At 41.5% G+C, this 22,113-nt stretch overlaps 1 protein-coding gene and 1 pseudogene across 1 annotated transcript; both read right to left on the bottom strand.

Annotated features, from left to right (window-relative positions):
- Window positions 1–5,472: 5,472 nt before the first annotated feature.
- On the bottom strand, window positions 5,473–6,413 carry LOC128046347 (olfactory receptor 2A1/2A42-like). Its single transcript, XM_052638428.1, is given in 4 exon segments — window positions 5,473–5,529; window positions 5,531–5,601; window positions 5,604–5,657; window positions 5,660–6,413. Coding segments are annotated over 4 exon segments (936 nt in total).
- A 13,972-nt stretch (window positions 6,414–20,385) lies between these two features.
- On the bottom strand, window positions 20,386–21,313 carry LOC128046555 (olfactory receptor 2A1/2A42-like; annotated as a pseudogene).
- Window positions 21,314–22,113: the final 800 nt, after the last annotated feature.

The raw sequence follows: 22,113 nt of genomic DNA, 5'->3' as shown, positions 1-22,113 counted from the left end.
ATATTTCCACCAAGACTATGGGGAAATTCCTAATTGCCCATATGCTCAGCCACACTATAAAATATCAATCTTTTTCTTTTTGTCCAGCTGATGGGCAAACAAATGGTATCTCATGCTTTAAAATTAATTCCTCTAATCACTGGAGAGGCTGTACATCTCTCATCATAGTCATTAGTGGTTTTCACTTGTTCTCCTCTGTGTGGTTCATTTGTCTCTACTGTATCCAGGAATTTTTGCTCAGTTAAACAATTCGTTTGTATATTACTACTTTGTTCATTATATTTATTTTGAAACTCTGTTAGCTATATTTTTATCTTTTTATTAAACGGAATTTCAGAATAGTCAGGGTGATTTTCTTGAGTCTAACTTTACTATATGTAGAGAAAGATTCCCGAAGTCCAGGCTACAGGGAGGCAGTATGCTTAGTGATTATGGGTGTGGTTGTGGTGTCAGGCTGACCTAGATTAGAACTCAGGTTGTGTCATACACTTTCCTATAACTCTTACCATCCCTGTGCCTCCATTTCTTCTTTTTAAAAATGACTGTAATAAAAGTAGTAAACTCGGAACTGTTACGAAGCTTAGACAAGATAATAATGCACGTATCTCTGTTGATGTTTGGCAGAAAGCAACACAATTCTGTAAAGGAATTATCCTTCAATTAAAAATAAATAAATTTAAAAAACACTGTTGTGATAGTTTCAGGTGGACAGCAAAGGTGCTCAGGCATAAAAAAACATAATGCATGTATCTCACTACAATATCTGAAACTTAATAATGCTCAATAAATACCATATATTAAAATGATTATTTTAGATATACAAAATTAGACATTATTTAAGTTTATTCCAGGTCCCAGAACCTATCCAGTGAAATTACTCTTAACAACATCTGAGAAGGCTAATGAAATTAAACTTTTCTTAGAGTGGGCATTTCACCTTATGCTTTAGCCAGCCTTATACAATTCCTATTTCCTGGAACATTAAATGTTCAACTCATTTATTAATTCAGCCATTACTATTGTGTTCCTACTATGTTTAGAGCCCAAGACATTCAATTATCTTAAGAATCCATTTCATTGTCTCTGCATGGAACTCATTCTGTATTCCTTTGGAAAAATTCAACATCCAAATTCCAATGGAACGTGAGGAAACTAAGAGAGACAGAAAGTAGGAAATAAGAAAGACCCACAAAGAGTGTCTAGTTCAACTTCTCATTTTATAGATGAGGAAACTATAGGCCAGAGGAGTAAAAAACTTCTCTAAAGTCACAGCGAGTCAGTGGGGGAACTGGGATGGGAACTGGGATGTCCTGAATCTAAGCCAGTGCTCTGTTGACTGAATCACACTGTATTCAAGGATCCACCTCTACTTTTGGCCCAACACAACTTCAAAAATTAGAAACAAAGAGAAGCACAGGTTAAAGAAAGATCAAAATGAGCCAATGCTATCCAAAGTTTGTCAAGAATGTAAGAAGCATAAGACACTCCCCTTGCTGGTTGGGAAAACAGCTGTGTTTTCACCCAGTCAGACAGCATTCCAGCTCTCTGCTCATTTGTTTTTGCCCTCTTTCAACAGCCCATATTAACAATGATAATCTACGTTCACAGTAAGTGGTAAACAGCAATCCTACAGGTCTGCGGTTGGCAATCCCCAGTCCACATGCCAAATATGCTGCAGGTGCCAATTTCAGGCCGCAAGTGAGCCCGCCGCCACACGTGGATTCCCGTTCCTATCCTTACTGCAGCTATTACTGATAACAGCCTCCACCCTCTTGCTTGGGTTTTTTAAGGACAGCACCTCCCATCCTGGCCTTCCAGAAGCACAGGTTCAGCAGGTGGACACGCTCCTCTGCAAAGCGAATGACCACTGTTCCTTGTGAGAGAAATGAATAAACAGCCTTAGCAGTTTTTACAGTAAATGCTAAATTTCTACCCAAATGTGTTTCCTTTCCTCTCTGTGATCCTAGACCAATACTGCATTCTTGATTATTAATATTCATCAAATAAGAATACACTAAAAACAAGAACTGGATAAATCTAAGGGATAGTAAGATCTTTGACTTAAACGGATACAAGGTAACACATTCCCAGGCCTGTAAGTTATGGGTAGAAATTAGGACACAGGGACTGTGATTTGTTCATTCAGTTTACTGAGGGTCTGCTATGAACAGGACAGATGCCAGCCATTCAGTTTATGAAGATCAGCAGATCCTCTACAAAAGAGTGGTTTAGAATTATTTTAAAGCCAAACTGCCTGAACTTGCATTTTATTTCCTTGATTTTTAAAATAAATAAAATTCAAGGAAATAAATTTATTTATTTTATTTTGTGTCCTTGAGTAAATCAATTCACTTTCCTGAAGTTCATTTTCTTCATCATTATATAAGGATAACAATTGTACCCACTCTACAGATTTTGATACGAAGATTATTTTAAAAGTATTTTATGTAGTGCTTACCATACAGTAAGCACTTCATAATTATCAGATGATCAAACTTTGTAACTACAACTCACAATTAGAGAGACTTAAGGAAGATTAGCAATCAGAAGATAGCTCCACTGAAAATTTGGAAATGCAGCTGATAGTTAAAGCATCCTTTATTTAAGGAGTGTTTGCTGAGTGCTTATTTGTGTTAGGAGCGTTAAGGCAGTAAGGATAAAGAGAGAAACTGATACTTGTCCTTCCCCACATGAAGAGATAATACGTAACTGAGAAATGTTCTATAGATCCCAGGTGAAAGATCAGAAAATGTTGGAAATAAGAAAACAAAATGTGAATCTCTTTGCCCAAGGGAAGGTCTCACATGTTTTCTTAGTATTTGGTTGTCTAGGAACAGGTTCACGGAGAAGGCAATGGCACCCCACTCCAGTGCTCTTGCCTGGAAAATCCCATGGACAGAGGAGCCTGGTGGGCTGCAGTCCATGAGGTCACTGAGTCGGACACGACTGAGTGACTTCACTTTCACTTTTCACTTTCATGCATTGGAGAAGGAAATGGCAACCCACTCCAGTGTTCTTGCCTGGAGAATCCCAGGGACGGGGGAGCCTGGTGGGCCTCTGTCTGTGGGGTCGCACAGAGTCGGACACGACTGAAGTGACTTAGTAGCAGCAGCAGGAACAGGTTCAAGGGGAGAGATGTCAGTCCCCTGGAGCCTCTGCCAACTGACTCATTAAGGGGCTGCTGAATCTGAGCTCCAGCTGGGACCCCTTATCACGTTGTTCCCTCCAAGCCCTGTGCTGCTAAAGGGGATATGCTTCTGCACATGGCAATGTAGTAAGCAACATCTGTCATAAAATGAAACAACCATTTAAATATTGTGTTAGGAATTATTGGAATTAAAAATTATATCCATGTTGGACAAATTACAAGCACTCTTTCTAATGCTCTTGAATTTGGCAAACCATCAATTTAAAACTTCATTGTTATCTCTTTCTTGCACTTTTCTCTGTTTAACTATCCTAGTTCACAGGCTCTTCCTCTACTCTGGACCCTTGGACTCCCAATCCTTTCTTGCTCCCTCATTTTTACACCAGTATAAAGTGAAATTGCTTTCTTTAACAAACTTAAGTACCTTTTCTTCGTGAAGCTCAAGGCCTATCTTTGACTGGATGTTGAAAGTTTTTCTTTTCCTGCACTTCCTTCTTCTCTGGGAACATCATAAGCTATTTGATTTTTATATATAGGTATGTCTATGGGTTTGGTAATCAGATTGCCTAGGTCTGATTCTGGACTAGGTACTTATTAGCTGTGAGGCTTTAGTTAAGTTACTTAATCTCTTTGTGCCTCTGTTTCTTCATCCAAGAAGTGGTGAATAGTCTCTATCTCATAGGGCTACTATGAAGATTTAGAAAGGTAATACTCATAAGATGCTTAGAACAGAGCCTCACCATAGTGAACACTCAGTAAATATGTGTGCATACATGTACACACATGTGTATGAACACGTGAGTGGTGTATGTGACACTAGAAATGTCCTAGTTCTAGGTCTTAACACCATGCAGGTCTAAACCAAACCTCTAATCTCGACAGCCTCCATCCCCACCCTCTTTGTGTTGCTACAAAATTCTGAACATCTTTAGCAACCATGCCCACAGAACTCTCTGACCAGGACCAGAAGCCTTCAATAAATAATACCTAGCTCTCCCAGATTCACTGTGGCACACAGCCTGAGAAGAAACACAAAGCCTCCCAACATATCCTATGTTGGGATAGGTTCACCTTATTCTTAGTTTAATAACTCTGATAGTGAGGTACTACATTATTCAGTTAGTAGAAAAGACTTGGGAGTCATATTGTTGGGATATGAGTCTCACATTTGCCATTGCCTTAATGTTTGCATCTATAAAATGGGATGATAATGAAAAATGCATTTGTTATGATGATAAAAGGAGATGATCTCTATAAAGTATCAATCAACGTGAAGCAGGTGGCATGGAGTACTTAATTATACTTTTAACTATTGTTATTACACCCCTTTTTCCATTCAGTTGCCTCTGTGTAGGGCTCTCCATTCGTATCCAGCAATTCAGAGTTGGGCTGCGGCACTTGCTAACTCCTCCTTGGTATGTCTATTCAGAGAGAATCGTAGATATTTTTCTTGAGAAGATGAGGAGAGTTTGGAACAAGCAGCCATCAAAAGACCAGCGCAGACAGGACAATGGGTTTTGTTGGGCAGTTCCTTGGGATACCAGCTATATATGAGACTCAATTTCTGATCACAGAAATTGTAAGGCAGATTACAGGATTTGATCAGCAAAATCAATTTTCCGTAAGTCTAAGTAGGCATTTTGGTACAGCTTCCCTGGTGGCTCAGAGGGTAAAGCGTCTGCATGCAATGCGGGAGAGAACTGAGTTCAATCCCTGGGTTGAGAAGATCCCCTGGAGAAGGAAATGGCAACCCACTCCAGTACTCTTGCCTGGAAAATTCCACGGTCGGAGGAGCATGGTGGGCTACAGTCAGTGGGATCGCAGAGTCGTACACGACTGACAAACTATACTTCACTATTTCTAAGAGGATTTACACTTGAGAGGAAACATCCGAATGTGGGATGAACATGGACAAAGTTATTCATGGATTCTGTTGCCTGTAGCAACAATATTTTTAAAAATTGTTATGAATGTGGTTATATCACTAACGTCTGTTATTCTGCTGTTATTGCACACGCCCAGTGGAGTCAGAGGTAGAGGGCCTATTTTAACCTTTTGGGCTCCTTAGCAGTGGATAAAATAATTTTTCCCCCCCTCTGGATCATCTTAATTCACCAAGTAGTCAAATGAAAAAGTAAATGCGGTTGATAGAATTAAATATAATGAATGCAGCAAAACCTAACTAATTTATGGGGAGGAAAAGAGAGTTCTTTACAGAGTGTCTTGGATGACTTAGTCTCGGAGACACAGAGTGATAAGCTTTGGTAGATACTCAGTACCAAAGTTCCAAGTAAACTCTTCAGGCAGGGGCAGTGATTCAAATGTCACTCCAACAGGAAATGACTCTCCTTGAATAGCACTCTCCTAAGGGCACCCTTGACCTACTTTGCTCCTCAGGCTGTAGATGAGCGGGTTCAGCATGGGGTTGAAGAAACTGTAAAACAGGAAAGGATCTTCTGCTGCTCCTCAGGGTGGCGGGACCTGGGGGCCATGGACATGATGATGGCACTCCAAAGAAGAGCCCGACCACGCAGAGGTGGGAGGAGCAGGTGGAGAAGGCCTTCCTACGGCCCTCAGTGGACTGGATCCTCAGGATGGAGGCCAGGATGCACGCATAGGAGCCCAGCACCAGGCAGAGGGGCCCCAGTAAGATAAAAACACAGGCCGAAAAGATGACAACTTGGTTGAGCCAGGTGTCAGCACAGGCCAGCTTGAGGACATACAGGATTTCACAGAAGAAGTGGTTGATTTCGTGAGGCCCACAGAAGGGCAGCCTCAGGATGAGACCCACATGGACCAGGGCCAGGAGGGAGCCACATGCCCAGGAAGTCCCCACCAGGCTGATGCCGACTCTCCAGCTCACAATGACAGAATATCGGAGGGAGTGGCAAATGGCCACATACCGGTCATAGGACATCACCACCAGGAGCAGACACTCAGTGTGAGTGAAACTTAGAAAGAGAAAGGTCTGTGTGATGCAGCCAGCAAAGGGGATGGGCTTGGCTGGACTCAGGAGGTTGACCAGCATCTGGGGCACTGTGCTGCAGGCGTAGGCCATGTCAGCGATGGCCAGGTGTGAGAGGAAGAAGGACATGGGGGTGTGCAGTCTGCAGTCCAGTGAGATGAGCCCCAGGATGACCCCGTTCCCCAGCAGGGTGAGGACACAGAACAGGGAGAAGAGCCCAAAGAGGAGCATCTGAGTCCTTGGGCCAAGACCAAGTCCCAGTAGAATGAACTCTGTAACTATTGTCTGATTTTCTCCCATTTCACTATGAAAACTACAAAACAGGATCACTTAGGACAGAATTGTTGAAAACCTCTAGACATTATTTCAGAAAATAGCATTTTTAAGGGACATGATTTTAAGATGATGACTGCTGCTGCTGCTGCTGCTTCCGCTGCCAAGTTGCGTCAGTCATGTCCGATTCTGTGCGACCCCATAGATGGCAGCCCACCAGGCTCCGCCATCCCTGGATTCTCCAGGCAAGAACACTGGAGTGGGTTAAGATGATGACTATTTATACATTAAGTTAATCATATAACCTGACATACAGTTTTACAGAAAGGGATTGTGTCACCATGATAGGTTACCTAGATCCACTGATGCGTGATGGGAAGAAGGAATGTCCAATCAAAAGAGGAGATAAAATAACCATGACATAGGAATCATTCTGAAGCTGCACGTGTCAAGTTACCAAGCACATTCCTAAAACGACAAGGTGCTAAGCTGCACATCTGTTACTAAGAGAATTTCTGGAATGTAGAAGTAATCAGTAAAGGAGGAACACCAAAGATGAGAATTAGAGTAGTCCTAGAGAGGAAATGTAATTCTAGTTTCTCAACAGGAATATCAACTATGTTGCCTTCTGCAAATCAACCTTTGCTCTTTAGATGTAGAGCAGTTTACATGATAACAGGAGGAACAAACAGATAAAGGGCAACTTTTATGACAATGTGATTGTTTAAGGTGCTAAGCAGGGATCAGCGGATATGCTCCACATGAACTCTAGTGAATACCTTTATGTTACCAAGAGCGATGAAATCAAACCAACCATTGGCCGTGAATGTACCGATGCCATCATAGTTACTAATTTACCAAACAACTGTTTTGAATAACAACCTCTACAATTTGTAGGAATTGGGTTTGGGAGTGCTGCGTGGCATTTATGTATTGTGAATCTGGATCTTTTGTGCAAGGGTGTAAATGACCGTAAAGTCAGGCACTCACACGTTGCTTTGAAGGCTGTGGTGTGTATGTGTGGATGCAGGTGAAACACGTGAAGATGTAGTTTCCCATGTGCTACCTGTAACCCTACTGCTCTACTCCTGTTAAAAGAGAAAATCTAGGTCACAAAATAAGTGGAAAAGGCCATACCTGGAGTAAGTGTGTGGTAGGCTTCAGTATTTGTGTGATGGTTTGGCATTTGCATCACATACCATATGTGAAATTCAAAAAGACAAGACATGACAATCATTAAAAAATCAACTTGCTCCTACTTCAGCAACACAAGAACTGATATCTGCCTTACAGATAGCCAATTTTTTTTTTAAGTAATTTAGTGAATTTGTCATTTTAGAGATGTGTATAGCATTCATTTGGTGGTTCAGTATTTGATGCTACTGTGAACTGGTGATGTTTATTTGTTCTAAGTCCTGGATAACAGCTTCTGCAAAATACCATGTACAAATATAACATCTTTGCTGGTGCAGACATTTAATTAGCACCTTCAGTTCAGTTGCTCAGTCGTATCCGACTCTTTGCGACCACATGAATCGCAGCACGCCAGGCCTCCCTGTCCATCACCATCTCCCGGAGTTCACTCAAACTCACGTCCATCGAGGCCGTGATGCCATCCAGCCATCTCATCCTCGGTCGTCCCCTTCTCCTCCTGCCCCCAATCCCTCCCAGCATCAGAGTTTTTTCCAATGAGTCAACTCTTCACATGAGGTGGCCAAAGTACTGGAGCTTCAGCTTTAGCATCATTCCTTCCAAAGAAATCCCAGGGTTGATCTCCTTCAGAATGGACTGGTTGGATCTCCTTGCAGTCCAAGGGACTCTCAAGAGTCTTCTCCAACACCACAGTTCAAAAGCATCAATTCTTCAGTGCTCAGCCTTCTTCACAGTCCAACTCTCACATCCATACATGACCACAGGAAAAACCATAGCCTTGACTAGATTGACCTTAGTCGACAAAGTAATGTCTCTGCTTTTGAATATGCTATCTAGGTTGGTCATAATGTTTCTTCCAAAGAGTAAGCGTCTTTTAATTTCATGGCTACAGCTACCATCTGCAGTGATTCTGGAGCCCAAAAAGATAAAGTCTGATACTCTTTCCACTGTTTCCCCATCTATTTCCCATGAAGTGATGGGACCAGATGCCATGATATTCTTTTTCTGAATGTTGAGCTTTAAGCCAACTTTTTCGCTCTCCTCTTTCACTCATCAAGAGGCTTTTTAGCTCCTCTTCACTTTCTGCCATAAGGGTGGTGTCATCTGCATATCTGAGGTTATTGATATTTCTCCCGGCAATCTTGATTCCAGCTTGTGTTTCTTCCAGTCCAGCATTTCTCATGATGTACTCTGCATATAAGTTAAATAAGCAGGGTGACAATATACAGCCTTGACGTACTCCTTTTTCTATTTGGAACCAGTCTGTTGTTCCATGTCCAGTTCTAACTGTTGCTTCCTGACCTGCATACAGATGTCTCAAGAGGCAGGTCAGGTGGTCTGGTATTCCCATCTCTTTCAGAATTTTCCACGGTTTCTTGTGATCCACACAGTCAAAGGCTTTGGCATAGCCAATAAAGCAGAGATAGATGTTTTTTCTGGAACTCTCTTGCTTTTTCCATGATCCAGCAGATGTTGGCAATTTGATCTCTGGTTCCTCTGCCTTTTCTAAAACCAGCTTGAACGTCAGGGAGTTCACGGTTCACGTATTGCTGAAGCCTGGCTTGGAGAATTTTGAGCATTACTTTACTAGCATGTGAGATGAGTGCAATTGTGCGGTAGTTTGAGCATTCTTTGGTATTGCCTTTCTTTGGAATTGGAATGGAAGCTGACCTTTTCCAGTCCTGTGGCCACCTTACTGCTAGGCAAACATGACCTGAGGCTGATCTATTGAACCTGGGCCTGCTTATTTTGGAAGAAGCAGCTTCTCCAGGATTAGTGTACAGAAAGGTGCTTTTGTTGATAATATCCTGATCTAGTTGTCATTAATATAAATTAATACCAGTCATTAATACCAATGGAGACAATAATGAGATACTCCCTGAGGAACTCAGAAAAAAGAGAAACAAAACTTGTAAAGTCCACTCATCGTGAATGGAGAAGAACTGGAGAAGGAAAACAAGAGAACTGTGTAGACATATAACTGGAGAATTCTAAGTGCATGCAGAAAACTCCACTCAAGGAGCTTTGATGCAATCTCATGGAGGAAGGGCTTCCCTGGTGGCTCTGTGTGGTAAAGAATATACACGCAATGCAAGAGACCTGGGTTCAGTCCCTGGGTCGGGAATATCTCCTGGAAACAGAAACGGTAACCCACTCCAGTATTCTTGCCTTGGAAATCCCATTTTCAGAGGAGGCTGGTAAGCTACAGTCCATGGGGTTGCAAAGAGTAGGACACGACTTTAGCCACTAACACTTTCACTTCACTGTTTTTCATGGAAGAAGGAAGAGAGGATCTGATTGTGACTCAGGAATCCAAATATAACAATTGTGTGAGGTCCTTGTCTATGGAAAGACTGAGGAATAAAGCAGGCAGTGATCCATGGGCCAGTGGTTATCCACACATCTTCAGCAGTGTCCCGGGGCATCTGGCCTGATGGGATGAGCATGCCGCCCTGCTACAGGTCTGTGTCTACAGGTCAGATGGCTTCAGTAATCAGGGATCAATACCCTCACTGGTAAGACCTCCAGTTAAGCACCTCCCCACCTCCCACCCTGATTCCATGCTCACCAACCAACCAGGCGGTATTGATTTGCCTTCTTATGCAGATATTTTGACAAAGAGGATGTGCTGATAATCAAAGTTCTTGCCAATTTTTTATAACAATTCCATTCAGGTTTATTTATGCCTGGAAAATCCCATGAACAGAGGAGCCTGGTGGGCTACAGCCCATGGGGTTGCAGAGAGTCTGACACAACTGACCAACTAACACATCAATAAGTTATTAGCAAGACACAATTAAATCAACTGTACTATGAATTTCTAACACATGATGAAGGCTTATTTTTTCAGGATTATATTAAAAATCATTGTTCTAGGACAACCTTTTAAATTTATTTGGAAAATACATAAAATATATTAAAACATTTAGCTGTGAAAATGCACCTGAATCTACCTCTTATAAAATGCTTAATCTCTTTATTAAATCATCCTTTATTTCCTTTTGTAAATTCCAAGTTAATTACATAAAGAAAAAAGAAACATTGCTTACAAAGTAGGAATCTCTTTGAAACCTAAAGGGAGAGACAGGAGGAAGGAGGGCCTATTGACTATATTAAAATTCTTTATGAATAGTTGTCAACAGGATTGTATCACATCCCTTGTGTATCCATTTTTGTAATTCTGGCACTTAGCAAATGTTTACTGAGTGAACAAATGAATGAATGAGACACATGAGTGAATGAATGCCTAAATATTGAATGCTTGGACCATCCTTGAACTGGGTCTGGTACTTCAGACTTGCTTAAATTTTTCTGAGCATCAGTTCAGTTCAGTCACTCAGTTATGTCCAACTCTTTCTGATCCCATGGACTGCAGCATGCCAGGCTTCCCTGTCCATCACCAACTCCTGGAGCTTGCTCAAACCCATGTCCATGGAGTTGGTGATGCCATCCAACCATCTCATCCTCTGTCATTGAGAATAATACCAAATTAAGGACATTCTTCCCAAGGCCAAAAAGAATGCTGTCTGAAGTTTGGTAATAACAACTGTAGAATCTCCAAAATATTTAAGCATTGAACACCTGGAAAACACTTCTACTTTCTTTTTTCCCTCAGATTTTATGCTGGTGGTGGTTTAGTCGCCAAGTTGTGTCCAACTCTTTATGACCCCACGTACTACAGCCTACAGAACAGTCTCCTCTGTTCATTGGATATCCAGGCAAGAATACTGGGGTGGGTTGCCATTTCTTTCTCCAGGGCATCTTCCCAACTCAAGGGTTGAACCTGCGTCTCCTGCCTTGCAGGCAGATTCTTTACCAATTGAGCCATCAGGAAAGCCCTATTTTCATTCTACATGGCATTAGAAGTCTCTTACCTGAACTCAAATGGATTAGTTTACTAAAGACTGTAAAAACTGAAAGATGAGACTAAGAAAGAAATGAAATACATCCCAATATCAAATACAACATTCAAGCATCATTTTATGCTCTAATGATGCATCTGATATGTATGTACAAGTTAGCAATTTAAAAATTGGCAAATTGTTTGATGACTAATACATTATTCAGGATCTCTGTCGTTTCAAAGTAAATATCTAAGATTGGAATCATTTCTTTATACATGAACAAACCTGTCAGCGCTAGATGGGGCCTCTGTTTCAAAAAGTAAAATTTAAGATCTGATGGGCTGACAAACTCTTTTCTAATGTTGTGGGTGTGAGTCACAGAGCATTCCTAAAAACGAAAGCTATTTTTAAACCCTCAGTTCAACCGAAGTGCTGCATGCTTACTTCCAAGTTATAAGAAATATCTGTTACAGTTAATGTACTCAATAGAACCCTTTTTCGATTCTTTTCTAGATCAAAATATTTTAGCATTTCTGTTGATCTTTCTTCCTTGACCCATGTGTTATTTGGAAAGTGATTGTGTAATCCCCAAATATTTGGGAGATTTTCCAGCTAAATCTGTTAATGATTTCCATTTTAATTCCGTTTTGATCTAAGAACAGACACTGTGTGATTTCAATTCTTTTAAATTTGTTCAGGTGCATTTTTTTGGCCCTAAATGTGCTCTATCTTGGTGAATGTTACATGTGAGCTTGAGAAGAATGTGTATTTTGCTGTGGATGAAGTAGTCTCTAGGTGTCCAGTTGGTGGATGGTGTTCAGCTATATCCTTACAGATTTTCTAGCCTCTGGATTGATAATTTATGATAGAAAAGCAAGATGGATTAGTAATTAAAGAGCATAAATTTAAGGATCAGACATGCATTTACTACTTGTATGATTCTGAGTTCTTAACCCCTCAAGCCCTAGTATTAAAATTTTTGAAAAGAGAAAAGTGACAGTATCTATTATATGAGGTTGTTGTGAAAATTGAGGTAATACAGGTTAAATAGTTAAATGAATTAACTGAGGTAAAAATTGAGCATATTTCTACTACACAGTGATTGTATTACAGTCAACGACATGCTTTTGAGGATAATATACAGTTGAAGGATCAGTAAGGCAGGTTTTGGCTTCTGACCTTCAATGTCTTTATTTGGAAAGTGCATGATTAGTTTAAGAGATATTGGGGATTAAAAAGGGCTTAAAGCTGACAAATCTATTAAAAACTAAAGAGATTATCCTTTATGTAGCAACTCTTGCTTTCCTGAATTTTCCTCAACTACACATATAGATATACACACACAACCACACACACATACATTCACTTTCATTCATGTACACTCTAGATTTGGGAAAGTCTAATATACGAAGTGTTTTCTGTGTGCCTGACACTGTTCTCCAACTTATGGGTAATGGATGAGAGGTGTATGGGCTTCATAGATTATATATTGTAGTTCTATTGATGAGACATAGACATAAAGACTGAAGTAACATCAGTTTCCCTGAAATGAAAGATCACACCCTAATATATCCTAGAAAATCTTTCTCAGCTTATAAAAATTATTCCATATATTTAACCTAAATCCAACACCCAGGATTTTGTTATTCTTTTATCTAGCATCAGGATCCACAAAGTTATAGGTTTCATACAGCTACTTATCCACTGTATAGAATGAAATTAACCAAATTAAATATATACTTATACTATGTGTGAGCACTATTTTAGAAAGTTAGCATTAATTTTTCTTCAAACTATCCCCACAGCAGAATAATTATTAGCCCATATTTATAGAAAACTGAATTTCTTTATCTGTGCTTAAAAAGAATAGCAGTATAAAAGTGAGAGTTAAGAATTTGGGATTAACATATACACATTACTATATATAAAACAGATAACCAACAAGGACCTACTGTATAGCACAGAGGATTCTACTCAATACTTTGTAATAATCTATATGGGAAATGAATCTGAAAATGAATGGATATATGTATAACTGAATCACTTTGCTGTACACCTAAAACGAACACAAATTGTAAATCAACTATACACTAATATAAAGTAAAAGTCAGATTAAAAAACAAAACCAAAAGACTAGATGTTATACATGTACAAGAGGAATTGATGGTAAAATAAAATACAGCAATCTGGTTCACACCCATATTTGGACTCAAGGTCTCAGAAGAGGAAAGCACCTGAAGGCTGGATGGGGTCCTGCCTTGGCGAGCTTCTGTGGGAGCTGTAGAGCCCTCACCTCTGTTGCAGATTGGAAATGGGATCAGATCCTCAGAAAAGGAGGCTAATTCTCTGATGGGCTCAACCTCGCTGTAGCTCTCGAGGGTTCACTGGAAGGGGTGGCTGTGACATGTGGCGCACGCCCACCTCCACTGGGGAGGGGGACAGAGCCACTCTCCTTTTCTGTTTCCCTCTCATCCCCAGCAGGACAAGATTAGGAAACACAGAGGGCCCCAGGGCACACCCTGAGAAAACAGCACTCCTTACAGTCCCTGAATAGTTGGCATTATTTGGATTTCATGAATCCCAGCACTGCCGTGTTTCTCAAATCTCCAGATGGTTCAGCTAAACCCATAAGGAAGCTGAACCAGTAAGACATCAAATAAGCTCCTGGCACTGAGTTCTATAGTTTCAGCTTCTCTTCTCCCCAGTGTGATCTGGGTCCCTTGTGTTAGCAGAGGTGAGCAGAAAGCACCCTGAAAAAGCAGCGGATTCCAAGTAAAAACTCAAGGTGTGGAGATGCTGCTGAGAGCTGGTTATAGAGGCAGGAAATGGATTAGGAGGTCCAAAGAGGCAGGGTGTCCCAGAGATCTTATTAGACACTGCCCAGGGGAGGATTTTCTAAGACACAAACCATCAAAGTAGGGCGACCACTAGAATTACTCTCTAGTCTCTGCTCTGAAGAGGTGCTGAAGAGTCTACTCCTTCGGGAGAAGGGGGAGGACTTGGGCTTTCTCTAGAAACCATCACCGCTTCCAGGAGCATGGAGACAACTGTTGCCTAAGGTATCCTCATGTTTATTTGTCCTTTTGTCTTACACTGGACATTCGAGGTTATGAATTTCATATCAAGCAATTGTGAAATTTACAAATGAATGAGTTTTTATAGCATGACCTCTGACATGCTGGGAATGAGGCATAAACTTGAGGTACATCTTTCACAGATTATCACATTTTGAAAACATGCTTACCTGTGCTCCACAGGTGTGTGTCCATTATGAGAAGAACCACGTATTTATTTAGGAATGTGGTAAGTGCTCCTGATTATATAATAAAGTTGGTACATAGCCGGCAACCCATAAATATTAAGACTACTTTCTCCTTGATTTCTCCTTTCATGCCCAGGTGAACTGCAGAACATCTGAAAAATGGAAAAGCAATGTAAACTACAAAAATCCTGCTAAATTCCATGAAAATAATATTTCAGGACATGTCTTTCAATATTTAACATCACGTAAACTCACTTCCGAATAGGAAAAGGAGTACGTCAAGGCTGTATATTGTCACCCTGCTTATTTAACTTATATGCAGAGTACAATATGAGAAATGCTGGACTGGAAGAAACACAAGCTGGAATCAAGATTGCCGGGAGAAATATCAATAACCTCAGATATGCAGATGACATCACCCTTATGGCAGAAAGTGAAAAGGAATTAAAAAGCCTCTTGATGAAAGTGAAAGAGGAGAGTGAAAAAGTTGGCTTAAAGCTCAACATTCAGAAAACGAAGATCATGGCATCCGGTCCCATCACTTCATGGGAAATAGGTGGGGAAACAGTGGAAACTGTGTCAGACTTTATTTTTTTGGGCTCCAAAATCACTGCAGATGGTGACTGCAGCCATGAAATTAAAAGACGCTTACTCCTTGGAAGAAAAGTTATGACCAACCTAGATAGCATATTCAAAAGCAGAAACATTACTTTGCTGACTAAGATCCATCTAGTCAAGGCTATGGTTTTTCCAGTGGTCATGTATGGATCTGAGAGTTGGACTGTGAAGAAGGCTGAGCGCCAAAGAATTGATGCTTTTGAACTGTGGTATTGGAGAAGACTCTTGAGAGTCCCTTGGACTGCAAGGAGATGCAACCAGTCCATTCTGAAGGAGATCAGCCCTGGGATTTCTTTGGAAGGAATGATGCTAAAGTTGAAACTCCAGTACTTTGGCCACCTTATGTGAAGAGTTGACTCATTGGAAAAGACTCTGATGCTGGGAGGGATTGGGGGGCAGGAGGAGAAAGGGACAACAGAGGATGAGATGGCTGGATGGCATCACTGACTTGATGGACGTGAGTCTGAGTGAACTCCAGGAGTTGGTGATGGACAGGGAGGCCTGGCGTGCTGCAATTCATGGGGTCCAAAGACTCAGACACGACTGAGCTACTGAACTGAACTGAATGTCACAAATGAAATCTGGATTCCTTTGTCTTGGGAAAAGGCTCTTTTTAGACAATAATATCAGACTTCCCTTCTGCCTGTTCTCTGCTGGTGAGGAACCAGTGAGAAACTGTGGCATCAGTCTTGTCTTGCACTGGCTCTCTTTCACTTCCCAGCTCATTTCCATAGAACCATCTCCTTCTCTGACCCTTGGAGCCACAGTTCTTCCTTGTTACTACACCCACTGTTCACATCGCACTTTGGAGTCAAGCTGCTTTCTTTAGCAAATGCAATTCCTTTCTTTCGAAAGCCTAATGCCCTCACTGGTTTGAGTCTCTTGCTTTGATTCAGCCTCTCGATTTCCCTGATTTTTACCCATGCTGCAGCTAAGTCACGTCAGTTCTGTCCAACTCTATGTGACCCCATGAACGATAGCCCACCAGGCGTCCCTGTCCCTGGGATTCTCCAGGCAAGAACACTGGAGTGCGTTGCCATTTCCTTCTCCAATGCATGAAAGTGAAAAGTGAAAGTGAAGTTGCTCCATCGTGTCCAACTCTTAGGGATCCCATGGACTGCAGCCTACCAGGCTCTGTCCATGGGATATTCCAGGCAAGAGTACTGGAGTGGGATGCCATTGCCTTCTCCCATAGGTATGCTCTGAAGAGGCCATTACGCAGTGGTAATGATTATAGGGTCAATAATCAGACTGCCTCAGTACAATCCTGAGTTGGATTGTCATTCACTGTGAACTGGGTGAGTTACTCAGTCCCTCTGCCTCCATTTCCTTATGTGTAAAGTGGGGATTGTCTTTTGCCTCAAAGGGCTATTGTGAGGATGAAATGAAATAATTCTTGTAAAGTGCAGTGTCTAGCCGGTAGTGAGAGAAACAGAGACAAAATCAGAGATGGAGATAGACAGAGAGAAAGACAGAGGGTGTTGATGTCTTTGTAATGACTTTTGATCTTCAGTTAAGTTCAGTCACTCAGTCATGCCTGACTATTTGCGACCCCATGAATCGCAGCACGCCCGGCCTCCCTGTACATCACCATCTCCCAGAGTTCACTCTCACTCACGTCCATCGAGTCGGTGATGCCATCCAGCCATCTCATCCTCTGTCGTCCCTTTCTCCTCCTGCCCCCAATCCCTCCCAGCATCAAAGTCTTTTCCAATGAGTCAACTCTTCGCATGAGGTGCCCAAAGTACTGGAGTTTCAGCTTTAGCCTCATTCCTTTCAATAAGACCCAGGGCTGATCTCCTTTAGAATGGACAGGTTAGATATCCTTGCAGTCCAAGGGACTCTCAACAGCCTTCTCCAACACCACAGTTCAAAACATCAATTCTTTGGTGCTCAGCTTTCTTCATAGTCCAACTCTCACATCCATACATGACCACAGGAAAAACCATAGCCTTGACTAGACAGACCTTTGTTGGCAAAGTAATGTCTCTGCTTTTCAATATGCTATCTAGGTTGGTCATAACTTTTCTTCCAAGGAGTAAGCATCTTTTAATTTCATGACTGCAGTCACCATCTGCAGCGATTTTGGAGCCCAAAAAGATAAAGTTTGACACTGTTTCCACTGTTTCCCCATCTATTTGGCATGAAGTGATGGGACCAGATGCCATGATCTTCGTTTTCTGAATGTTGAGCTTTAAGCCAACTTTTTCACTCTCCTCTTTCACTTTTATCAAGAGGCTTTTTTAGCTCCTCTTCACTTTCTGCCATAAGGGTGGTGTCATCTGCATATCTGAGGCTATTGATATTTCTCCCAGCAATCTTGATTCCAGCTTATGCTACTTCCCGCCCAGCATTTCTCATGATGTACTCTGCATAGAAGTTAAATAAGCAGGGTGACAGTATACAACCTTGACGCACTGTTTTTCCTACTTGGAACCAGTCTGTTGTTCCATGTCCAGTTCTAACTGTTGTTTCCTGACCTGCATACAGATTTCTCAAGAGGCAGGTCAGGTGGTCTGGTATTCCCATCTCTTTCCAAATTTTCCACAGTTTATTGTGATCCACACAGTCAAATGCTTTGGCATAGTCAATAAAACAAAAATAGATGTTTTTCTGGAATTCTCTTGCTTTTTCCATGATCCAGTGGATGTTGGCAATTTGATCTCTGGTTCCTCTGCCTTTTCTAAAACCAGCTTGAACAACAGCTTTTGATCTTAGCTGAACTAAATCACCAATCTCAGTGAGAGTAGACTTAATTTTCACCTTCTTCATTGTCTGTATTCCTGTAGAAGTCCCATAACTCTTGCAACTCTGACCATATATTTTACTTTCCAGGACAACTGACCTCTCATAAATTGTCTCTGATCTTCCAGGCCTCAGAGAGCAAAGAGCAGCTCACTTTGCATACATGAGACAGTGCAGAGATACTTCTTCAGTTAACATATTCTTCCTTGGGATATCTTAAACTTCTTCTTTATTGAATTACAATGATATTGACCTATGACTTTGTTATGGTTAAGTACACAAGGCTCAGGAGTCAGACTGTCCATGTAAAGGTCTGAACTGTTTTTCTGGCACATACATACATAAAACAGACTGATAATAGGACCCTCTTCTGGGATATGTTATGATGACTGAGCGAGATGGTCCATATAAATGGTCGATATGAGCGTGAAGTGTGCAGCACGAAGCGGTCAATTCGAGCCTTAACTCTTGTTGTAAAAGCCCACTGTTTCTACATTCAGTAAGCACTGTTGCCCACACACAGTAATTAAGAATAGGGTTGAGAAGTTATTAAAGCACGAATGAAGGACACACCCTAATTCTACTGAAAAAGCCTTCTGTTCAGTGTTACGATGAAATTGAGGAAGAGTCCGGGGGAAAGCGGCCATCCTTGTCTCAGGTCAAGTTATAAAGTGGATGTAAAAGTAACACTCTGAAAAATTACATTAAATATATGGGACTCAACTCTGACCGTTGGGTTTGTAAAACAGAATTAATTACCACAAGGCAGAAGAGCCAGTCATACCATGCTAGCTGCTTATACTATCAGATAGAATTTCCTATGAAATTACTGTTGAAAAGACACTAGAAAATAATATACTGAGACAGTCCGTACATCTACATAACTTACATTCAACCCACAAAATTTTCTGGGAATCTAAAAAACAACAGAAATTTTTTGTTTGTACCCATTATCTGCCTAGTTTTATTCTTTTAGCAGCCATGAGCTAATCAGTTTACCTCCAAAGCTGTAAACAACATACTATTTCCACCCCATCAGCAAGCTTTTCCTTTATCTTTCCTGCTTTCTCCAAAATCAGTTCAGTTCAGTTTAGTCGCTCAGCCGTGTTTGACTCTTTGGGACCCCATGGACTGAAGCACGCCAGGCTTCCCTGTCCATCACCAACTCCCAGGGCTTGCTCAAACTCATGTCCATCGTGTAGGTGATGCAGTCCAACCATCTCATCCTTTCTTGTCCCTTTCTCCTGCCTTCAATATTTCCCAGCATCAGGGTCTTTCCCAAGGAGTCAGTTCTTCACATCAGGTAGCCAAAGTATTGGAGTTTTAGCTTCAGCATCAGTCCTTCCAATGAATATTCAGGACTGATTTCCTTTAGGATTGACTAGTTGGATCACCTTGCAGTCCAATTCCTTTTGGATTGACTGGTTTGGCTCTCCAAAATACCTTGTATTAATTATGTTCCTTCATAATTATCAGCCTGCTCCCTAATATGACTCAACAATTTTCATATGAGATTTTTCAACATTATGGAGCACAACTAGCTAGACATCTCTGACTGACTCTTGAACAGGGGGAGTGAAATTTTTGTGAGTGGACAAGGGTGCATCCAGGCTTTCAAGATCACCTCCCTTCATAACTGTTTTTTTCTTCCAAATCTTGTGACCTAAACCATTGATGAGCTAATATAGTTAGGGCAGTGGAAAGACTATTCAAATTTGTAGACTCAGGAAATCAATTTAAATAAATGTTAATTTCAGATATATTAAATTCAGAGCAATCAAAGAAAAAAGATCATAGTATAATCCAAGCTATGATTTTTCCAATAGTCATGTACTGATATGAGAGCTGGAGCATAAAGAAGGGTGAGTGCCAAAGAACTGATGCTTTGGAAGTGTGTTGCTGATGAAAGCTCTGGAGAGTCCCCTGGACTGCAAGGAGATCAAACCAGTAAACCCCAAAGGAAATCAACCCTGAATGTTGACTGGAAGGATTGATGGTGAAGTCGAAGCTCCAATACTTTGGCCACTTGATGTAAAGAGCTGACTCATTGGAAGACTGTGATGCTGGGAAAGACTGAGGACAGGAGAAGTGGGTGACCTAAGATGAGATGGTTGGCTAGCATCCCTGACTCAATGGACATGAGTTTGAGCAAACTCTGGGAGACAGTGAGAGACAGGGAAGCCTGGAGTGCAGTTCATAGAATTCATGGGACATGCTTAGTGACGGAACAATAACAATAAAATCACATCTGAAAGAAAAATCAATGAACGCAATATAGCTAAAACTTTTCCTTCAAAGGAAGAGGGAAATCTTATTCTTCTATCATCAAGGCACATATAAGAGAGCAGAGAACTTTTTTGGATTCAAATGTCACCAGTTAGAAATAACTCTCCTTGAACAGTGCTCTCCTCAGGGCACCCTTGACCTCTTTGCTCCTCAGGCTGTAGATCAGCAGGTTCAGCATGGGGTTGAAAAGATTATAAAACAGGAAAGGATCTTCTGCTGCTCCTCAGGGTGGCGGGACTTGGGGGCCATGGACATGACGATGGCACTCCAAGGAAGAGCCCGACCACGCAGAGGTGGGAGGAGCAGGTGGAGAAGGCCTTCCTGCGGCCCTCAGCGGACTGGATCCTCAGGATGGAGGCCAGGATGCACGCATAGGAGCCCAGCACCAGGTAGAGGAGCCCGACTAAGACAAACACGGAAGCAGCAAAGAGGACAAGTTGGTTGAGCCTGGTATCAGCACAGGCCAGCTTGAGGACATACAGGATTTCACAGAAGAAGTGGTTGATTTCATGAGGCCCACAGAAGGGCAGCCTCAGGACGAGACCCACATGGACCAGAGCCAGGAGGGAGCCAAATGCCCAGGAAGTCCCTACCAGGCTGATGCCGACTCTCCAGCTCACAATGACAGAATATCAGAGAGGGTGGCAGATGGTCATACCGGTCATAGGACATCACCACCAGGAGCAGACACTCAGTGTGAGTGAAACTCAGAAAAAGAAAGGTCTGTGTGATGCAGCCAGCAAGGAGATGGGCTTGGCTGGACTCAGGAGGTTGACCAGCATCTGGGGCACCGTGCTGCAGGCGTAGGCCATGTCAATAATGGCCAGGTGTGAGAGGAAGAAGTACATGGGGGTGTGCAGTCTGCAGTTCAGTGAGATGAGCTCCAGGATGACCCTGTTCCCCAGCAGGGTGAGGACACAGAACAGGGAGAAGAGCCCAAAGAGGAATACGTGGATCCTTGGACCAAGACAAAATCCTAGTAGGATGAACTCTGTAACCATCATCTGATTTTTCTCCATTTCACTATTAAGAGAGAATCAGACAGCTATGCGACATCTATTTTATTTAATACTTCATATATTTTTGGTATATGGAAAACTATTAATAAACATCTTTAAGAACTCATTGAATTATAAATAAGGAAAGAAAGAATAGAAAGTTTAGGAAGGGGAAAGGAAGGAAGAAGGAAGCAGAAAAGGAAAGACAGACAGACTTATCTATCTAAATAAAGTTAAGTGTCCAGTAAATTAAATTTTCAATCTCATATTCAATTTTACAGAAGAGAAATGTCATCAATAAAGACTTACATAGAGCCACTGACACTGTCCTGAAATTAAGAAATATCAAACCAAATTATGAGAAAATAATCATGAAATATGGATTGTTTAAGGTGTCCAATATGCTACTGGAGATGAGAGAGTCTGAGTGAACTCCGGGAGATGGTGATGAACAGGGAGGCCTGGTGTGCTGCGATTCATGGGGTCGCAAAGAGTCAGACATGACTGAGCGACTGAACTGAACTGAACTGAAGAGCTGCTTATGTTGAAATCAGTGGGAGAACTACCCGGTAGTAGAAAGAATCAGAAGTAATTGGTATTTAAATCCCATGTTCACGGATTGGATGAATTAGTACATGCTGCCAAAAGCCATAGATGGATTCAATGCAGCCCCTATCAAAATTCCCATGGTATTTCTAACAGAATTAGAAAAATAATCCTAGATTTTTAAGGAATTGCCAAAATCCCAGAATAGCCAAGGCAATCCTGAGAAAGATCAAAGCTTCATGCTTTCTACTTCTAGATCTCAAGCCTTATTACAA

This window comes from Budorcas taxicolor, chromosome 4 (assembly GCF_023091745.1).
Source record: "Budorcas taxicolor isolate Tak-1 chromosome 4, Takin1.1, whole genome shotgun sequence".
Taxonomy (NCBI): Eukaryota; Metazoa; Chordata; class Mammalia; order Artiodactyla; family Bovidae; genus Budorcas; species Budorcas taxicolor.
Note: the sequence above shows the minus strand (reverse complement) of the source record. Positions and strands in the feature narration are given on the sequence as shown.